Here is a 14,458-nt window from a genome sequence, read left to right on the forward strand (position 1 = left end):
ATGGAGATATTTCGTTTCGATTAATGCGCCCACATGCACCTAAGTCACAAGACACCTGCACAACATATTAGTTCCATTATGAAATCAGCAAACCACACACACACACACACACACACACACACACATTTACTAGGACCATAACCAGGATTTTTTTTCTTGAAGTAAATCATCGCAATTTACCTTTCAGAAATATTAGGATATTCATTGCCGAAAGACCTCGACAGTTCGGGGTAATTTTTCAGAAATATTAGGATATTCGTTGCCGAAAGACCTTCGACAGTTTGGGGCAGTGAAACAGTAAGAAAATATAAATGGTGATAGCATATTACGAGATATAGCACCCTTTGAAAAAAAAAAAAAAAAAAATGTTTCTTGCCGTGCTTAATACACTGAGATATGAACGAAATATTGTGGTGTGTGGCCGCCATATAACGTACATTAAGTGCGAAAACTGCCCTTTGCACTTTTACTACCCTGATTACACTAAATAGCGAGATAGTGGTTGCTGTAGAGTCTTGGGTACGACTTTAATGGATCAATCTGTATCCATCCAACCTCCCAGGCAACACAAGTTTTGTTGAATATGCGCTACCGTGTTTAGTTGCACCCACACCAGCGAAACAAGAGGTGTTTTTGTTTGACGTGTGTGTGTGTGTGTGTGTGTGTGTGTGTGTGTGTGTGTGTGTGTGTGTGTGTGTGTGTGTGTGTGTGTGTGTGTGTGTGTGTGTGTGTGCGTGAGAGAGAGTAAAATATCAAAGTTTTCATTCGATTTTAACCAAACTTGGTGGAAGGGTTGAGGACTTGCCATTAAGTTTATTATTTTTTTCAACAATGGGTCAAAGATCAAGGACACGGGTAAGTCAAGTGCTGACCTAGGAATATCAACTTCAACAATTTTTATCCAAACTAGATCAAACTTGGTGTAACGGTTGAGGGTATGGAAAGAATGATATGATTCAGTTCTGAAAACATTCAAAGGTCAAGATCACAGGGCAAAGTCAAAGTGTGACCCGCCTGTTAACAGAATAACTTAAACAGTTTTGCTCCCATTTTAACTAAGCTTTATGGATGGGTTGAGGGCCTGCCAAAGATTTTTTTTTTTAAGAACAACAGGCAAAAGGTCAAGGTCACAGGGCAAGGTCACAGTTTTTATCCGATTTCGACCAAACTTCGTGGATGGGTTGGGGATAAAATAAGACTGAAAGGATTCGCTTTGGAGAATAGTCCGTTAATGTCACAGGGCAAGGTCAACTCACACCATTCTGATCCTATCTGAACCAAACTTGATAGAAAGGTTAAGAATCAAGCAAGAACAAAGTGATCCGATTTTAGAAAGAATCAGAGGTCAAGGTTACAGAGCATGTAAAATTTCGACCCGTGTTTTTGTGTGAACAAAATAGCCAGAACAATCTTGAATTGATCTGGAGATCATACTTGGTGAATACGTTGAAAATCACCCAAAATTTTGACATATAGTTTGTGGGAACTAAGTCAAAGGTCAAGGTCATATGGCAAGGTCAACTTGAACAGCTTTTATCCGATATAGACTAAACTCTGTGGATGGGCTCAGTTTGAAACAAGAAAAAAAAAAGATTCGATTTTGAGAACAAAGGTCAAGATCACAAAGAAAGGTCAACGGTGAAGGCTAAAATCAATTCAAACAGATTCAATATGATATGAACAAAACATGGTGAAAGGGCAAATGGTTGGGCAAGAATGAGGTAATCTGATTTTGAGAATAATCAGTCAAGGGTCAAGGTCACAGGGCAAAGTCAAATTTTCGGCCCTTTGACCAGGTGGTGGACGCAGGTGTTGAAGTCTCCTAGTGCTTTTTTCTTGTTTGTAATGTTTTTAAGAAGGTGAAAAAAAAAAAAAAAAAAAAACATTAAGGACATACAAGTTACAGTGATCCGGACTTCGTGACCTCAAGGAAGAAGAGAAGGAGAGTGGCTTATATGACGGAAGCCTTAATCAATGTACGCCAAGGACGAACTAATCATGTAAATCAGACTGGCGCCAGAGAACTTTGTTAAACTTCCCGACGGGGCAGTATACTCCTAAAGGAAAGCAGATCACCTAATATTGCCTTCACTCATCTCGAATTCATCATCTCCTCCAGTACAGTGAAGTCATTTTCTCAGTATTATTGATATCTCCAGACAGCATTATTCAGCTTTGGAGATAGCTTTTTTCTTTCTGAGTGGGGGTTTTGCATAATCTTCATTAATCCCTGTACTACTAGGACACTCATCTAACCTAATCATAATGTCTAATATTAGCAAGAAAAATGTATAAAGAGAACGTCACCGTATCGAAAAGTTTACCTCTTTCGCTGCGATGACGTATTTCTCTTGCTCTCACTAGACGATTTTGTTCAGCTTCAGAGATGTCACGTAGTGAAGGGCTTACTGGAGGCTACATCTAACACTTGCAATTTGGAAAGTTTCCTCTAAGCTGAGCAAAATCGCCACAAGTTAGCAAGAATAGAACAGGCAAGTATAAAAATAATAAAAACAGACAAATGAGAGAGCTTCAGGACCCTACTATGCGGCTAAAGTTGCTAAAGCCTATAAGAGTGGCGTCCTTTCTTTCCGTTAAAAAAAAAAGTTAGTGTGTGACAGATGGACAGGACCGCTTGCAGAGGTGTTCTCTTATCTAAAAATAGGTCACTGGATTGATGCGCGCGCGCGCGTGTGTGGTGTGTGTGTGTGTGTGTGTGTGTGTGTGTGTGTGTGTGTGTGTGTGTGTGTGTGTGTGTGTGTGTGTGTGTGTGTGTGTGTGTGTGTGTGAGAGAGAGAGAGAGAGTCGGGGGTAGAGCTACTCGTAATTTGAAGTGAATCTTATAAAACATAGGTTTGGTAACAAGCTAATTGGCTGATATGAAGAGTAAGCAGCTGTAGTCTAGTTATTTTTAGCACATCATGTATTTTCTTATAGGTCCGTTAATTATTGCTATTTTTCACATAAGAATATATGCAACCAATTCCTATTCACCTACCTCTCTCGATAAGATTTTCTATTGCTGGGTCTATTATTTTGCCTGCCGGTCAGTTTTTCCGTCTACCTTAACACATGTATAAATATCTGAGGTTTTGTCCATCTTTTGAACGACGGGAACCAATGGTCAAATGAGTAATAAGGCAATAAATTAGTTGAATGAAAACCAGGAAAAAGATGAGAACAGATATGGGAAGTATTATTATATTAGGAAAATTCTTATTAGTTTCAGGAATATTAAGAAACTATTAAAGCTACGCACATGAATAACATACAAAAAAAGGCAATCCTACATTATCTGTTTTGGGACGTAGGGGCTCGAGGCTAGGTTACTATACATAGGGTAGGCAGTCGACACATACCAGTGATAGAATAACCTTGACTCACTGCTAGGGGATTAGAATCATTGCGTGTAAGGTACAGATGTCATTACGAGTTGAGTGTGTTTAGACGGCATTGGTTGCATAGGGAAATATACAGGGTGGTCAGTAAATAGCGCTCCACTTGAAACCTATGTGGCAGTATCTTAAGTGTTGCCGGGACGGCTCAGTCGGCTAGTGTGGGCGTAGTTGTAGCATTTTGAAGTAGGAAATGTATAACTGATGCAGGGTATATACCTACTACGCTGACTGACCCCGTCCCCACAACACCAGGGAAATCCCTCGATGGTGTGCAAGAGGAGGGTTATAGATGGCCAACCTGTGTATACGAATAAGATGATGGAAAGTATACACGGTGGACGGACGTAGAAATGAATGCTCTGTATGGAAGATGTAACAGAAGAATTTATGGGGCATAGAACGATGTAAACGCACATGGTGAGGTTTCATGACCCTTTTTAGTCAGCACTCAACGGAATTCATTCTGTTTCAGAGGCAGTAGGAAGCAAATTTCTGTGGAACATTTGGCCTGTGAATGTGCAATCGAGAGTTAAGAAGGCCTGAGTGATGACTGGATGGATATATCACTCATTTCACTGGGCACGCTGATGGTTTATGTATTCTGTTATTTATTTTTTTATTTTTTGGATTCATAGTTCATGTATATGTGAGAAATATGATGACGACGACAACGACGACGACGATGATGATGATGATATCCTAATTATGATTCACCAAATGTAACCTTCTATCACTGTGGATGTGAAGATGATTAGCATTTACATAAAATTATGAGCTTACACAGGTAAGAATACTATTAAAAAATATTGCGTACTGTATATTAATCAGTACATTCTTGAGGCTGTTGGGCAAGTGTTGGCGTTGTGTGGAGAGCAGTGTTGGGGAGTGTATGGAGTCAGTGGGGTCACGCAGGGTTATTGTAAACCAAACGGCGCTAAAACTATACATCTTGGGTATTGTATGCATGGGGAAAGCAGGAAATTTTGCAACAGCCGTAACAGCGACAGGAGAAAAAATGTTACACGGTAGGCTATGTTGAATCCGAGAAGGTTAACTCACACCAAACATTACTAAAAATACCATATCCATGCATCCAGCAATCATCCAACCCGTTTTAGTTTCGTCAGGAATGTTCAAGTCCGTGGCTAGGCTACTCAGTCTCGACATTTAAGGCGAGGGTAACCAACCTCACTCTTCCAAGAGTGGCATTATGTAAGCCATAAATTCCAGCCATTCCCCAGATATGTACCTTACGGGATTAGTCTGACTGGAGCACCTGAACCCACATGACCATTAGACAATTTGACTATGTGGTTACCACATACAACAGTCAATGGTTTCCTGGTTTAATGGAAGCGATTTGGCTTGTCAATGAATTTAGAATCACCCGAAGGCAGCAGCACATGAAGTGAACAAATGGTGAGTGTCCCCACCTACCACAAAGAAATGTCTTATACTCACTATAAACAAAAGACGAGAGGAAAAGGGACAATCATATGGTAAGCGTAACAACGACGCAAGATAATGTATTGCACGCCTAAGAAAACTGTATTATAAGGGCAAACTTTGGACCATTTGGAAGTCACCATTTCCCATATGAATAGTTAGAAAATAAATAATGATCGTTAAGATATGGGGGAAAAAACGAGTGAAACAAAAGACGTAAAAAGTACAAAAACAAGAGAGCATTTGGAATATATATATATATATATATATATATATATATATATATATGTGTGTGTGTGTGTGTGTGTGTGTGTGTGTGTGTGTGTGTGTGTAATATAATAATGTATGTATATAATCAACGTCTGTCACGTCATTACCAACACTTCCACCCATTTTCGTTCCTTAGTACACATTCAAATAAATCACTGTCTTGATTACACGTGGTTCATATATAGCTGATACTCACTGCTCCGGTTATGAAGTTACAAATCAGTGGCTTCACCAGCATCCTGCCAAAGTATGCTCTCCTATACTCCTGTGACTCTAATCTAGCCTAAAATTGCCATCTTCTTGTCTTGAAAGCTGAGTTTTAATGACAGATTAACACTAAAATATGATGCTAGCCCCAAAGAAGTGCTGTGAAAACTCTGTGAAAGCGTAGCATTGTACTTTTTTTTTTTTTCATTCAGCTACGTGAAATAAGATACAAAATGAAGAAAATCTAGGCCAAGTTAGGGTGAAAAAAAAAAAAACTATAGCAGTATGAGAAGAGGCTAGAGAAACGTTGAGATTCCTCGCTTATGTTTATAAACAGCCCGCCAGTGACGTCATTCTTCTTGAACTTAAACAAAACATTTACATGTCGGAACGCTCTTTCTTCGTCCGAGATATATCCTTGAAATGATTAATATATATATATATATATATATATATATATTGTATAATGATTCCTGTATTTAATATTCAGTCATTCTGTTACAGTACTAGGGCATCTTTTTCTAGGTAACGCAAGACGATTTATTTGGCTGATGATAACTTTTGGAAGTCGAAGGGCTGTTAAGTACCGATTACACTGTTTCTGGTGGAATAATATGGTCTGGCAAATATTGCAGGATTTACCGTGAATATCTGACTGGGATTCGCACATGTCTAATGGTAAGGCTAACCTATTTAATCATTTATACAAAAGTAGCAAAGGCAGCACATAGAAAAGCTCATCTACTGGACAGATTGTGTTATTTACAGGATAATTAAAACAGCAAAATAATACTTCACTGAAGCATGAGTAGTCCCACATCCACTCAGATCCTCCCACGCAGTAGTCTAGTTACTACGATTTCTCAACAACTTCCCCCCTCCCCACTCTGTCCTGTCTCAGCTTGGCGACCTAGAGAAGGCCAGGCGAGGAAGTGGCGGGAGGCGGGTGGGATGTTAAGACCTTGGTGGGAGATGCACCACAGTCACCCCTCCTTCCCTCTCTCCCCCTCCCTCTGCCCACGCCGCCCGCCAGTTTGTTTACATTATCCTCCGAAATTTGTTGACCAGGTTTTGCAGACTTGACAACCACATTTTCTTAGAAATATTGACATACCATATTTTCTACATGGAGGACTTTGGAGTTTCAAGTTGCTTATAAACAGGTCTAAATCGGAGTGCTCGGAAGACTTTGATTCCGGTCGGATCCGCTGCAAGATATTGGGCATGTTTGTTGGTGCCTGGGTAGTGACGTCACGAGAGTGGCTCGCGCACCTCCTTGTGGGGCATGATGATGGGCACATGCTAGCCAGTGCCTTTCTTCTCCATCTCTGTGCCCTGTCATACTTTCTTTTTTCTTTATTTAACTGGCCAATATGAGCTTCTCTGAATAACTGTATGCTTCTTCAGCCTTCATTTCCTCCCAGCACAGCCGCTTCCTCGTCTTCCCCCTCCTTCGCCCTCTGTGTCCCTTCCCCTCCCTCTCTACCCTCGAGGCTTAAGAGGGGAAACACACCCCATGCCAGACACCACCGCCACATCCACGCCTTAGTCCTGCTGCCCCGCCCTTACCCTCCACCACGCATCCCTCCACGAACACACTTCTAACCTCGTATTCTAGTCTCTAAAGGTATGTTGCTCCTTAGTATGCTCAGAATATGTGGTCCTTTTCTTCCTTGACGCCTGTGGTTGATATCAGCTGTAATATTTGATCCGTAGTGATGTTACTGACCTATGTTGGTGCGTTCGTTTGTGTGGCTGAGACCTTTTAGCTTCAAGTGGGCGAAGATTTGCATTCCTTATGAAGATTTTGCTGTTGTGTCTCGTGTTGGGTATATTCTCAAATTATAGAATCGGTTAACTGAGTGTACAAGAAAAGACCCCTAACGAATATGTAGTATAATTTTTTTTCTTGCATTTACATCCAACTGATTAAGTATAGTTCTACAAAACGAAATGTTCTTTCATAAAAGTGGAAGTAACTTCAGAAAATGGGATAGCAAAAATAGTAAGAACGAAACAACTACCGTACGTTATGCAACACTCTTTTAGCCTCCAAATCTGAGCGTTTTCAGAATGTGGACTAAAAAAATATACAGGCCGGGAACTCGAATCAAAAGAGCAAATAATGGGGAAATGATAAGAGTGAGTAGCGTAAATGCGTGGAAGGTACGAGAAGTGAGGAATAACTGAAAATAAATCAGAATCAGTGAGAGGCGGGAAAGAGACGAGTGGCGGGAAATTAGCAGATAAGGGAACCATTGTTGAAGAGGAAGGTGTGAAAAAAAAAAAAAATGACAGCTGATTAAATGATTGGACAAGTTTAACATTTTCCTCTGGCTAATACAAGACGCTTGACGGAAAGTACATCCTAGGAGAGAGTATTAGTTCTGTCTCCATTAACCCTCTCATTTTTGGAATGTTCTTGTTCTGGTTCCAGCCAACACCAGACGATTTTATTCAGCTAAGAGTGAGTCCTAGGAGCCTAATGGTGTTAATACTGCCATCACTAACACTCAGACGGCCGAGACAGTTCTAGTATTCCACTCCATCTAACACCAGATGATTATATTTATCTGAGTAGGAGCCTAGCAGAGTTAAATAATTTCCGGTCCCGGGAGAAAATGTAGATTAAGTTGTGAGAATGGGACCAAGTTAAGAAACGGCGAGAGGAAAATGCGTAAACCCGCACACATAACATTCATCATCTGCTCATGGTTCGAGCAGCTCAAGTATTCCAATCCAGCTAACGCCACAGCGTATTATTCAGTTGATAGTGCGTCATAAGATCCTGAAACAGTTACCACTGTCGCCATTACCTTCTTCATGACCGGGACAAATCTGATTCCCTATTTCACCTAATCCCGGGTGACTTTTTGCTGAGAGTGAGTAACTGGAGTCTGAGTAAGCATAGAAAACACACACACACACACACACACACACACACACACACACACACACACACACACACACACACACACACACACACACACACAACACGTTCATCACATGATACATCAACACACAAGAGCGCCCTTAACAGGACAAACATTTTGTCACTACGACAAGTGATTTTGCCGTAAAGACAGAAGCAGACGCAGACGCTTTCAGACGCAAACAAATGCACATTAAACGACACGCAACAAACACATACCAAATAGAATTTTGTTTCTCCCACGACGATCTTCAATAGTAGATAAGTAGGCTATGCAGTGAAAGTTCAGTGGTTCACCTATCCCTCTGACTGCGGCGATTTCCTGTGAGCTGAAGAGAATAGTTTGTCGTGGCTTGGAATACCATACGGGGTTCTATCTCAGCCAGAACGTCGATCATGATAGTTCTGTAAATTTTTGGTGCAATGGTTTTCTCCTGGGTATAGAAGGATTGTTTGATACTATATTATTTTTCCTTTAACTTGTTCTATAATTGCCTTCTTCCCCTCTTGAATGCTGGACTATTACAACAAATTACACTAGAATGAAACAGTATTCACAAACATGAAGGTGAAAAGAGTATAGCTGAAACATAATACAAAGTATGTACGGTATTTCAGAGCCAAAGGGTTAATATTTTTCATTCTCGTCTCCCTCCCTCCCTCCCTTAGAATGGCGCGTCATATCCTGCCTTTCGTGTTGCTGTTGGTGGCGCTGGTGGTGAAGCTCATCATCTCAGCCCCAGTGGGTCAACAGGATCCAAACGAGGTCGACAGCGTGAGTATCCAAGCTAGGCTGGGACCATGTTGCTCTCGTGTGTTTAACAGGCTTTCCAATATTTTTCCTTAGCGATTTATCTTGCCTGAGAAGGGTCATCAACATCTTTTTTGGTGGGCTCACAGATTTTACGAGCTTTTTCACAAGGCTCTGTTTGCAATATATTTGGCCTGAGGATACTTTGGAGCACCTCTTTCTTAGAAATTATTTTTAGGCTTAAGGTTTTTTCTACCACGTCTTCTTTAGTGATTTACTAGTGCTTCGAAGTTTTTTTTTTTTTTTTTAATACATCATCTTTACGCAGAACTAGGAGTAATGATACGGGCATAGTTACTTAACTGAAAAGCAATGGGTAATGCTTGTCGTCATGGATGGAGATGACACACTTCTACGGTAGCAATTGCCCATGTCTTATGCACGTTGTGATTCAGCGTAGCGCTCATGCAATAGGGTGACTGTGCACCTGCTTCCAGTCCCACACCTCTCACCATGTTTTCTGAATAAATGTTCAAGCTTCGTCAAGCTTTGAACGTTAAGAAAATGCTGTGGTCCAGCTCCACATGACGTGGTGCAGGTGGTGCATGGGCATCACGGTATATGAATTACAAATGTTAGAACAAAGCAATGTAATATTATATATATATATATATATATATATATATATATATATATATATATATATATATATATATATATATATATATATATATCCATCATCCAATCCTACGTTGCCCCATGAGGAGCGTAGAAGCCCGGAGCTAGACAGTTGGTCCTGACATTTAAGATGAGAGTGACAAGCCTCACTCATCCCTGAGTGGCATTACATGAGCAATAAACCCCAATCACCCCTTGGATATAAACCTTCACCGACCTTCAATCCGACTGGAGCACAATAATTACCCACTAAACCACCAGGCGCCAAAATTTGGTTTTATGGTTACCACCCAGCGTAGTAAATGGTTTCCTGGTGTACAGGAAACCATTTGGCTTGTCACTCAGTGTAGAGTCACCCACAGGCAGAAGGGAGAGGAAAGAATGAAGGAATGAAAGACAGAAGAGGGAGCGTAAAGTCACCCGTAGGCAGAAGGAAGAGAAAAGAATGAAAGAAAAAAAGAGAAGATGGAAGGAAACAAGGATGGAGGAGAAGACAGGGCAGACACCCGAGAGCAGCACTACACTGAGTGAGTGGATGGTGGGCGCTCCTACCTACCTACAATATATATATATATATATATATATATATATATATATATATATATATATATATATATATATATATATATATATATATATATACTGTATATATCAATCTATCTATCTATATACACAAGTATATATATATATATATATATATATATATATATATATATATATATATATATATCAATCTATCTATCTATATACACAAGTATATATATATATATATATATATATATATATATATAAATCTATCTATCTATATACACAAGTATATATATATATATATATATATATATATATATATATATATATATATATATTATATAATTATATATATATATATATATATATATATATATATATATATATATATATATATATATATATATATATCTGTATCTATATCTATTAATCTATCTACCTATATATGCATGTATGTATATAAAAGCAGAGAAACGAATTTTCACAATATTGTTTACCAACAGTCAGTGATGAGATATACGAATAGTGCGTGTCTTATCTGGGCCATACAGAAGCCTGGACCTCCCATTGTTGTTGAGAGGCAAATCTTAAAGAACAACAATAGATGTCGAAACATCTGTACTGAATGAGCAGCCACCAGTAACTTTATACTGGTATTTTTTTTTTTTTCCGATTTCTGTCCCCATGGGTTGAGGACGTAATCAGCTTCTGTCGCATGTTTTGATTTCCCTCTACGCACCCATGATGCTGCTGCCTGAATTTTCTCACAGATTTTTGTCACCGGATTAATATCTTTTTATTCATCAACGAAAATGTCGCAGCGCGAAAATTCCTCACTATTTTCCAAGCGTCAAGGATTAGTCTTTGCTTTATGCCTTTGTGTTTTTTTTTTCTTTAATCATTATCGGTGTCATCACACACTCTGATGATTCCATAAATTCTGGCCACATTATAAATTATTTTGGTCACACACGTTCCCTTAACAGAGAAACACGGCCTTGGTTTGGCTGCTAGTAGTGATAAGAAAGGCGGAGAGAGATGGCCTGACAGGTAATATGTGAGGATATGGTGTTTCTAATTAACGGTCGTCACGGTTCTCTGTCACAGTCTTGAGGTGGTGAGGTGAGCAGTGAAAGGATAATCATTCAATAGAGTATCTAACCTTGATCATGACATTGGTTAAGATAATCAAGCTATTCATTAGGTTATAGATCTAGATATCATAGCACTGCAAAGCATGTGTCCTCTATGCTTCAGATGTAAACTTTGAATTCTTTGCTCATGACATATTCCTCCTTTGGTATGTTCAACAATTTGGACCGACAGAAACACAGACACAGTTGTTTGCATGATTAATAAAGTGACAGACAAATAAGGAGATTTAATGGCTTAGCAACAAAAATTCATATATAGCCCATTAATGTGAGAAAAGTCCAACAGAATTAAACATATTACTGATAACTTGTGACTCGGATTCTTTTGAACTTGAACTGTATGAATGTCTCTCTCTCTCTCTCTCTCTCTCTCTCTCTCTCTGTATGACTATCTATCTATCTATATCCAACACCTCAGTTGTAACCTATTCCTCAGATTCAACAGTCCTTCGACGGAGAGTTAGTGAAGCCCTCCATCTTTCACGCCCTTGCTGACCGCCCGTGTCCCGGCCGCTGCTACCTCAGGGGCCCCGGGGGTCGCTGTCGCCTCAACTTCTCCTGCATCATGACTGGGTGGACGGAGGCGGACTGGAGGAACTAGTTGAAATGGACGGACTAGGCGCTATCATCACCGTGCGCAGGGCATCTCTAGGACTCGTTGAAGTGCGCGCAAAGTGACTCTTCAGACTGCGTGCAGGCTTTTCTTAGAACTCTTCAAAACTGTGCACAGGGCCTCTCTAAGACTATTTAAACTGTGCGCAGTGATTCTCTTGGACTCTTCAAATTGCGCAGACCATCTCAGACTCTCCTCACTATACACTAGATCTCCTTTGAACTCCTACTGCTTTAGTCAGGGTTTAACTCGGACTCTCCTTAATGACCTTTTTTTTTTCTTTCTTTTTTTTTTTTATAAGGATTCTCCCCACTGTACGTTGGGTTACCCTTGGATTCATCAATCTGTGCGCAGGATATCCTTAGAGCTCTTCACGCTTACTGCTGGGTTTCTCTAGGACTGGCTTTACTGTAGGCAGGGTGTTCATAAACTATCCTCACTGCTTGCAGGACCTTTGCAGGACTGTCTTTATTATATACCGAGTATCCTTTGAATTTTCCGAACGTCCTCCATGACTGCATCACTTGGGTTTATTTGTCTGTGTAACCTTCCACAAAGGATAACCTATATTGTGCACTCAGTTCTCTCTTCATGAGAAATTTTTACACTTATAATTGATAGAAAGTAGCCTTCTGTTGTGTCGCTCCACATTAGACACACTCCACATAGTCTCTTCAGTCTCTCCTTAGCCACTTGATTCAGGTGTCGTCTCTTTTAGTTGTTTCTAGACACATCCGGACGATTATACTCAACCTAGGAAAGATGTCTCATACTGAAGAGGTTCATGGGAGCTATAACTAACTCATTCTCCTCGGAAAGCATCTCCGAAGCTGAATATAATCGATTCATAGGAGTAAAAATAAAACGGATTAACAAAGAATCTCCTCACTGTCTACCGTTCTCCTCGTCACTAAGGTCTTTCTTCACTGTCCGCTGGGTGTTCCGAACAAGCAGGTGTTTCTTATCGCCTTCGCTACGATAACGTTTTTCCGTTTCATCCTTGCTACCCCTCCATTAAGTTTTGAACAGACTCTTAAAACTGGATGAATCTGATGCAGTCTTCATTAACCCCTTCAGTGCGTGGGATCTACCCTAAGCTGAATAAAAAATGTCTGGAATTTGTACCATCAAAATACACAAATAGGTCATGGTAGTCTCTCTCTCTCTCTCTCTCTCTCTCTCTCTCTCTCTCTCTCTCTCTCTCTCTCTCGTTCTTTTTCGTCACTATGGACGAATTGGGTGAATGCTTAGAATAAAATAGCTTTTTTATGACGATTTGTGAAAGCTCTTCCCTTTTTTTTCCTTTTTGCATACACTACTCTAGATGATATATGAGCCCCTCACGAAAGAAATATTTTCCTCTGTGTATGAATGTTTTATCCCCATCAGTCCCATGACGTACTTTCTATATTGTTACCATCTGTACATGGATGACCTCTTGTAACGAAGTGAGTTAATGAGGCCATATCTAATCTCCCCCCATTTCGAACTGTCTGTCCAAAACTTATTAAAACCGTGTGGAGATAGCAAGATAAAAAGTTCGTCATTGTAAAGAAGGGAAAAATAACAGTAGTAGCAGTAGTGGTTATAGCCTCAGGTTCATCTGAAACGTGGACCCAGAGAACCACAACCTGAAGTTACCACGACCTGCAGTCCACCGTCCCTCTTTCAGGGAATGAGGGAGTTGAGGGACGTTTATGCAACCAGGCAGCACAGCCATCTGGTTATATCGATGCCATCACATGAAGGCGCGCTTCCTCAGCGCCGCTGAAGGGGTTAACAGCTACAGAGCATTATCTCCATATACTTGCCGAATTGTAACTTGCTACTAATAACTCAAACTAATGACATTATAATGCTTACTGAACAATTAACGAAGGACAAAAATTACACTATTTATCTGGGTAATGTTGACGTATCAATATTGACAGTTATATGCTGATTCTGTATTACTTAAGTACTTCCCTCCTGTAAGTACAATTAAAAGAACATTATACTAAGGCTCCTGAATAAAACCCTGAAGTTACTTTTGAGGTGTTCTTCATAAACTTTTAAACTTTGTTCTTCCCGAAAATTCTAATATAATAAATGTACAATATTTGAAGTGAAAGTATAAGAACTGTATGCTACACACATAATCAAAAAGGACTACTAAAACACTGAACAGATTCCCGAGTTTCTCCTAAACTGTATGTGGCGTACACGTAATTCCATCATCTACTTCATTCACACACACACACACACACACACACACACACGTTTTCCTTCACCAATGAGTGGTTATTATTATTATTATTATTATTATTACTACTACTACTACTATTATTATTACTATTACTATTATTATTATTACTGGGTCATCTTGCAGTTAAAAAGCTTCAGGAAAACTAAGGCAACTTCACTTTGCAATTAACGTGGGCGAAAACGGGGGAAAAAAAAAATCTCAGATGGGAATTAGAGGAAACTAATATGTCTACAGAC

General features: G+C 39.7%; 1 protein-coding gene across 2 annotated transcripts; it reads left to right on the top strand.

Annotated features, from left to right (window-relative positions):
• Positions 1 to 6,762: 6,762 nt before the first annotated feature.
• Positions 6,763 to 13,991, top strand: LOC145412619 (uncharacterized). Of its 2 annotated transcripts, none has more exons than XM_080282537.1 (3): positions 6,763 to 6,948; positions 8,923 to 9,028; positions 11,801 to 13,991. In XM_080282537.1, exons 2-3 carry the CDS (start codon positions 8,924 to 8,926, stop codon positions 11,963 to 11,965), a joined length of 270 nt encoding a protein of 89 aa, XP_080138663.1. In that variant the 5' UTR covers positions 6,763 to 6,948; position 8,923; the 3' UTR covers positions 11,966 to 13,991. The 2 variants fall into 2 exon arrangements, with proteins under 2 accessions (XP_080138663.1, XP_080138664.1); XM_080282538.1 differs by having other exon boundaries at positions 11,810 to 13,991.
• The last annotated feature ends 467 nt before the right edge of the window (positions 13,992 to 14,458 follow it).

The sequence above is a fragment of the Coenobita brevimanus genome, chromosome 93, assembly GCF_032717465.1.
Source record: "Coenobita brevimanus isolate Jiangsu-jjx chromosome 93, ASM3271746v2, whole genome shotgun sequence".
NCBI classification, from domain to species: domain Eukaryota; kingdom Metazoa; phylum Arthropoda; class Malacostraca; order Decapoda; family Coenobitidae; genus Coenobita; species Coenobita brevimanus.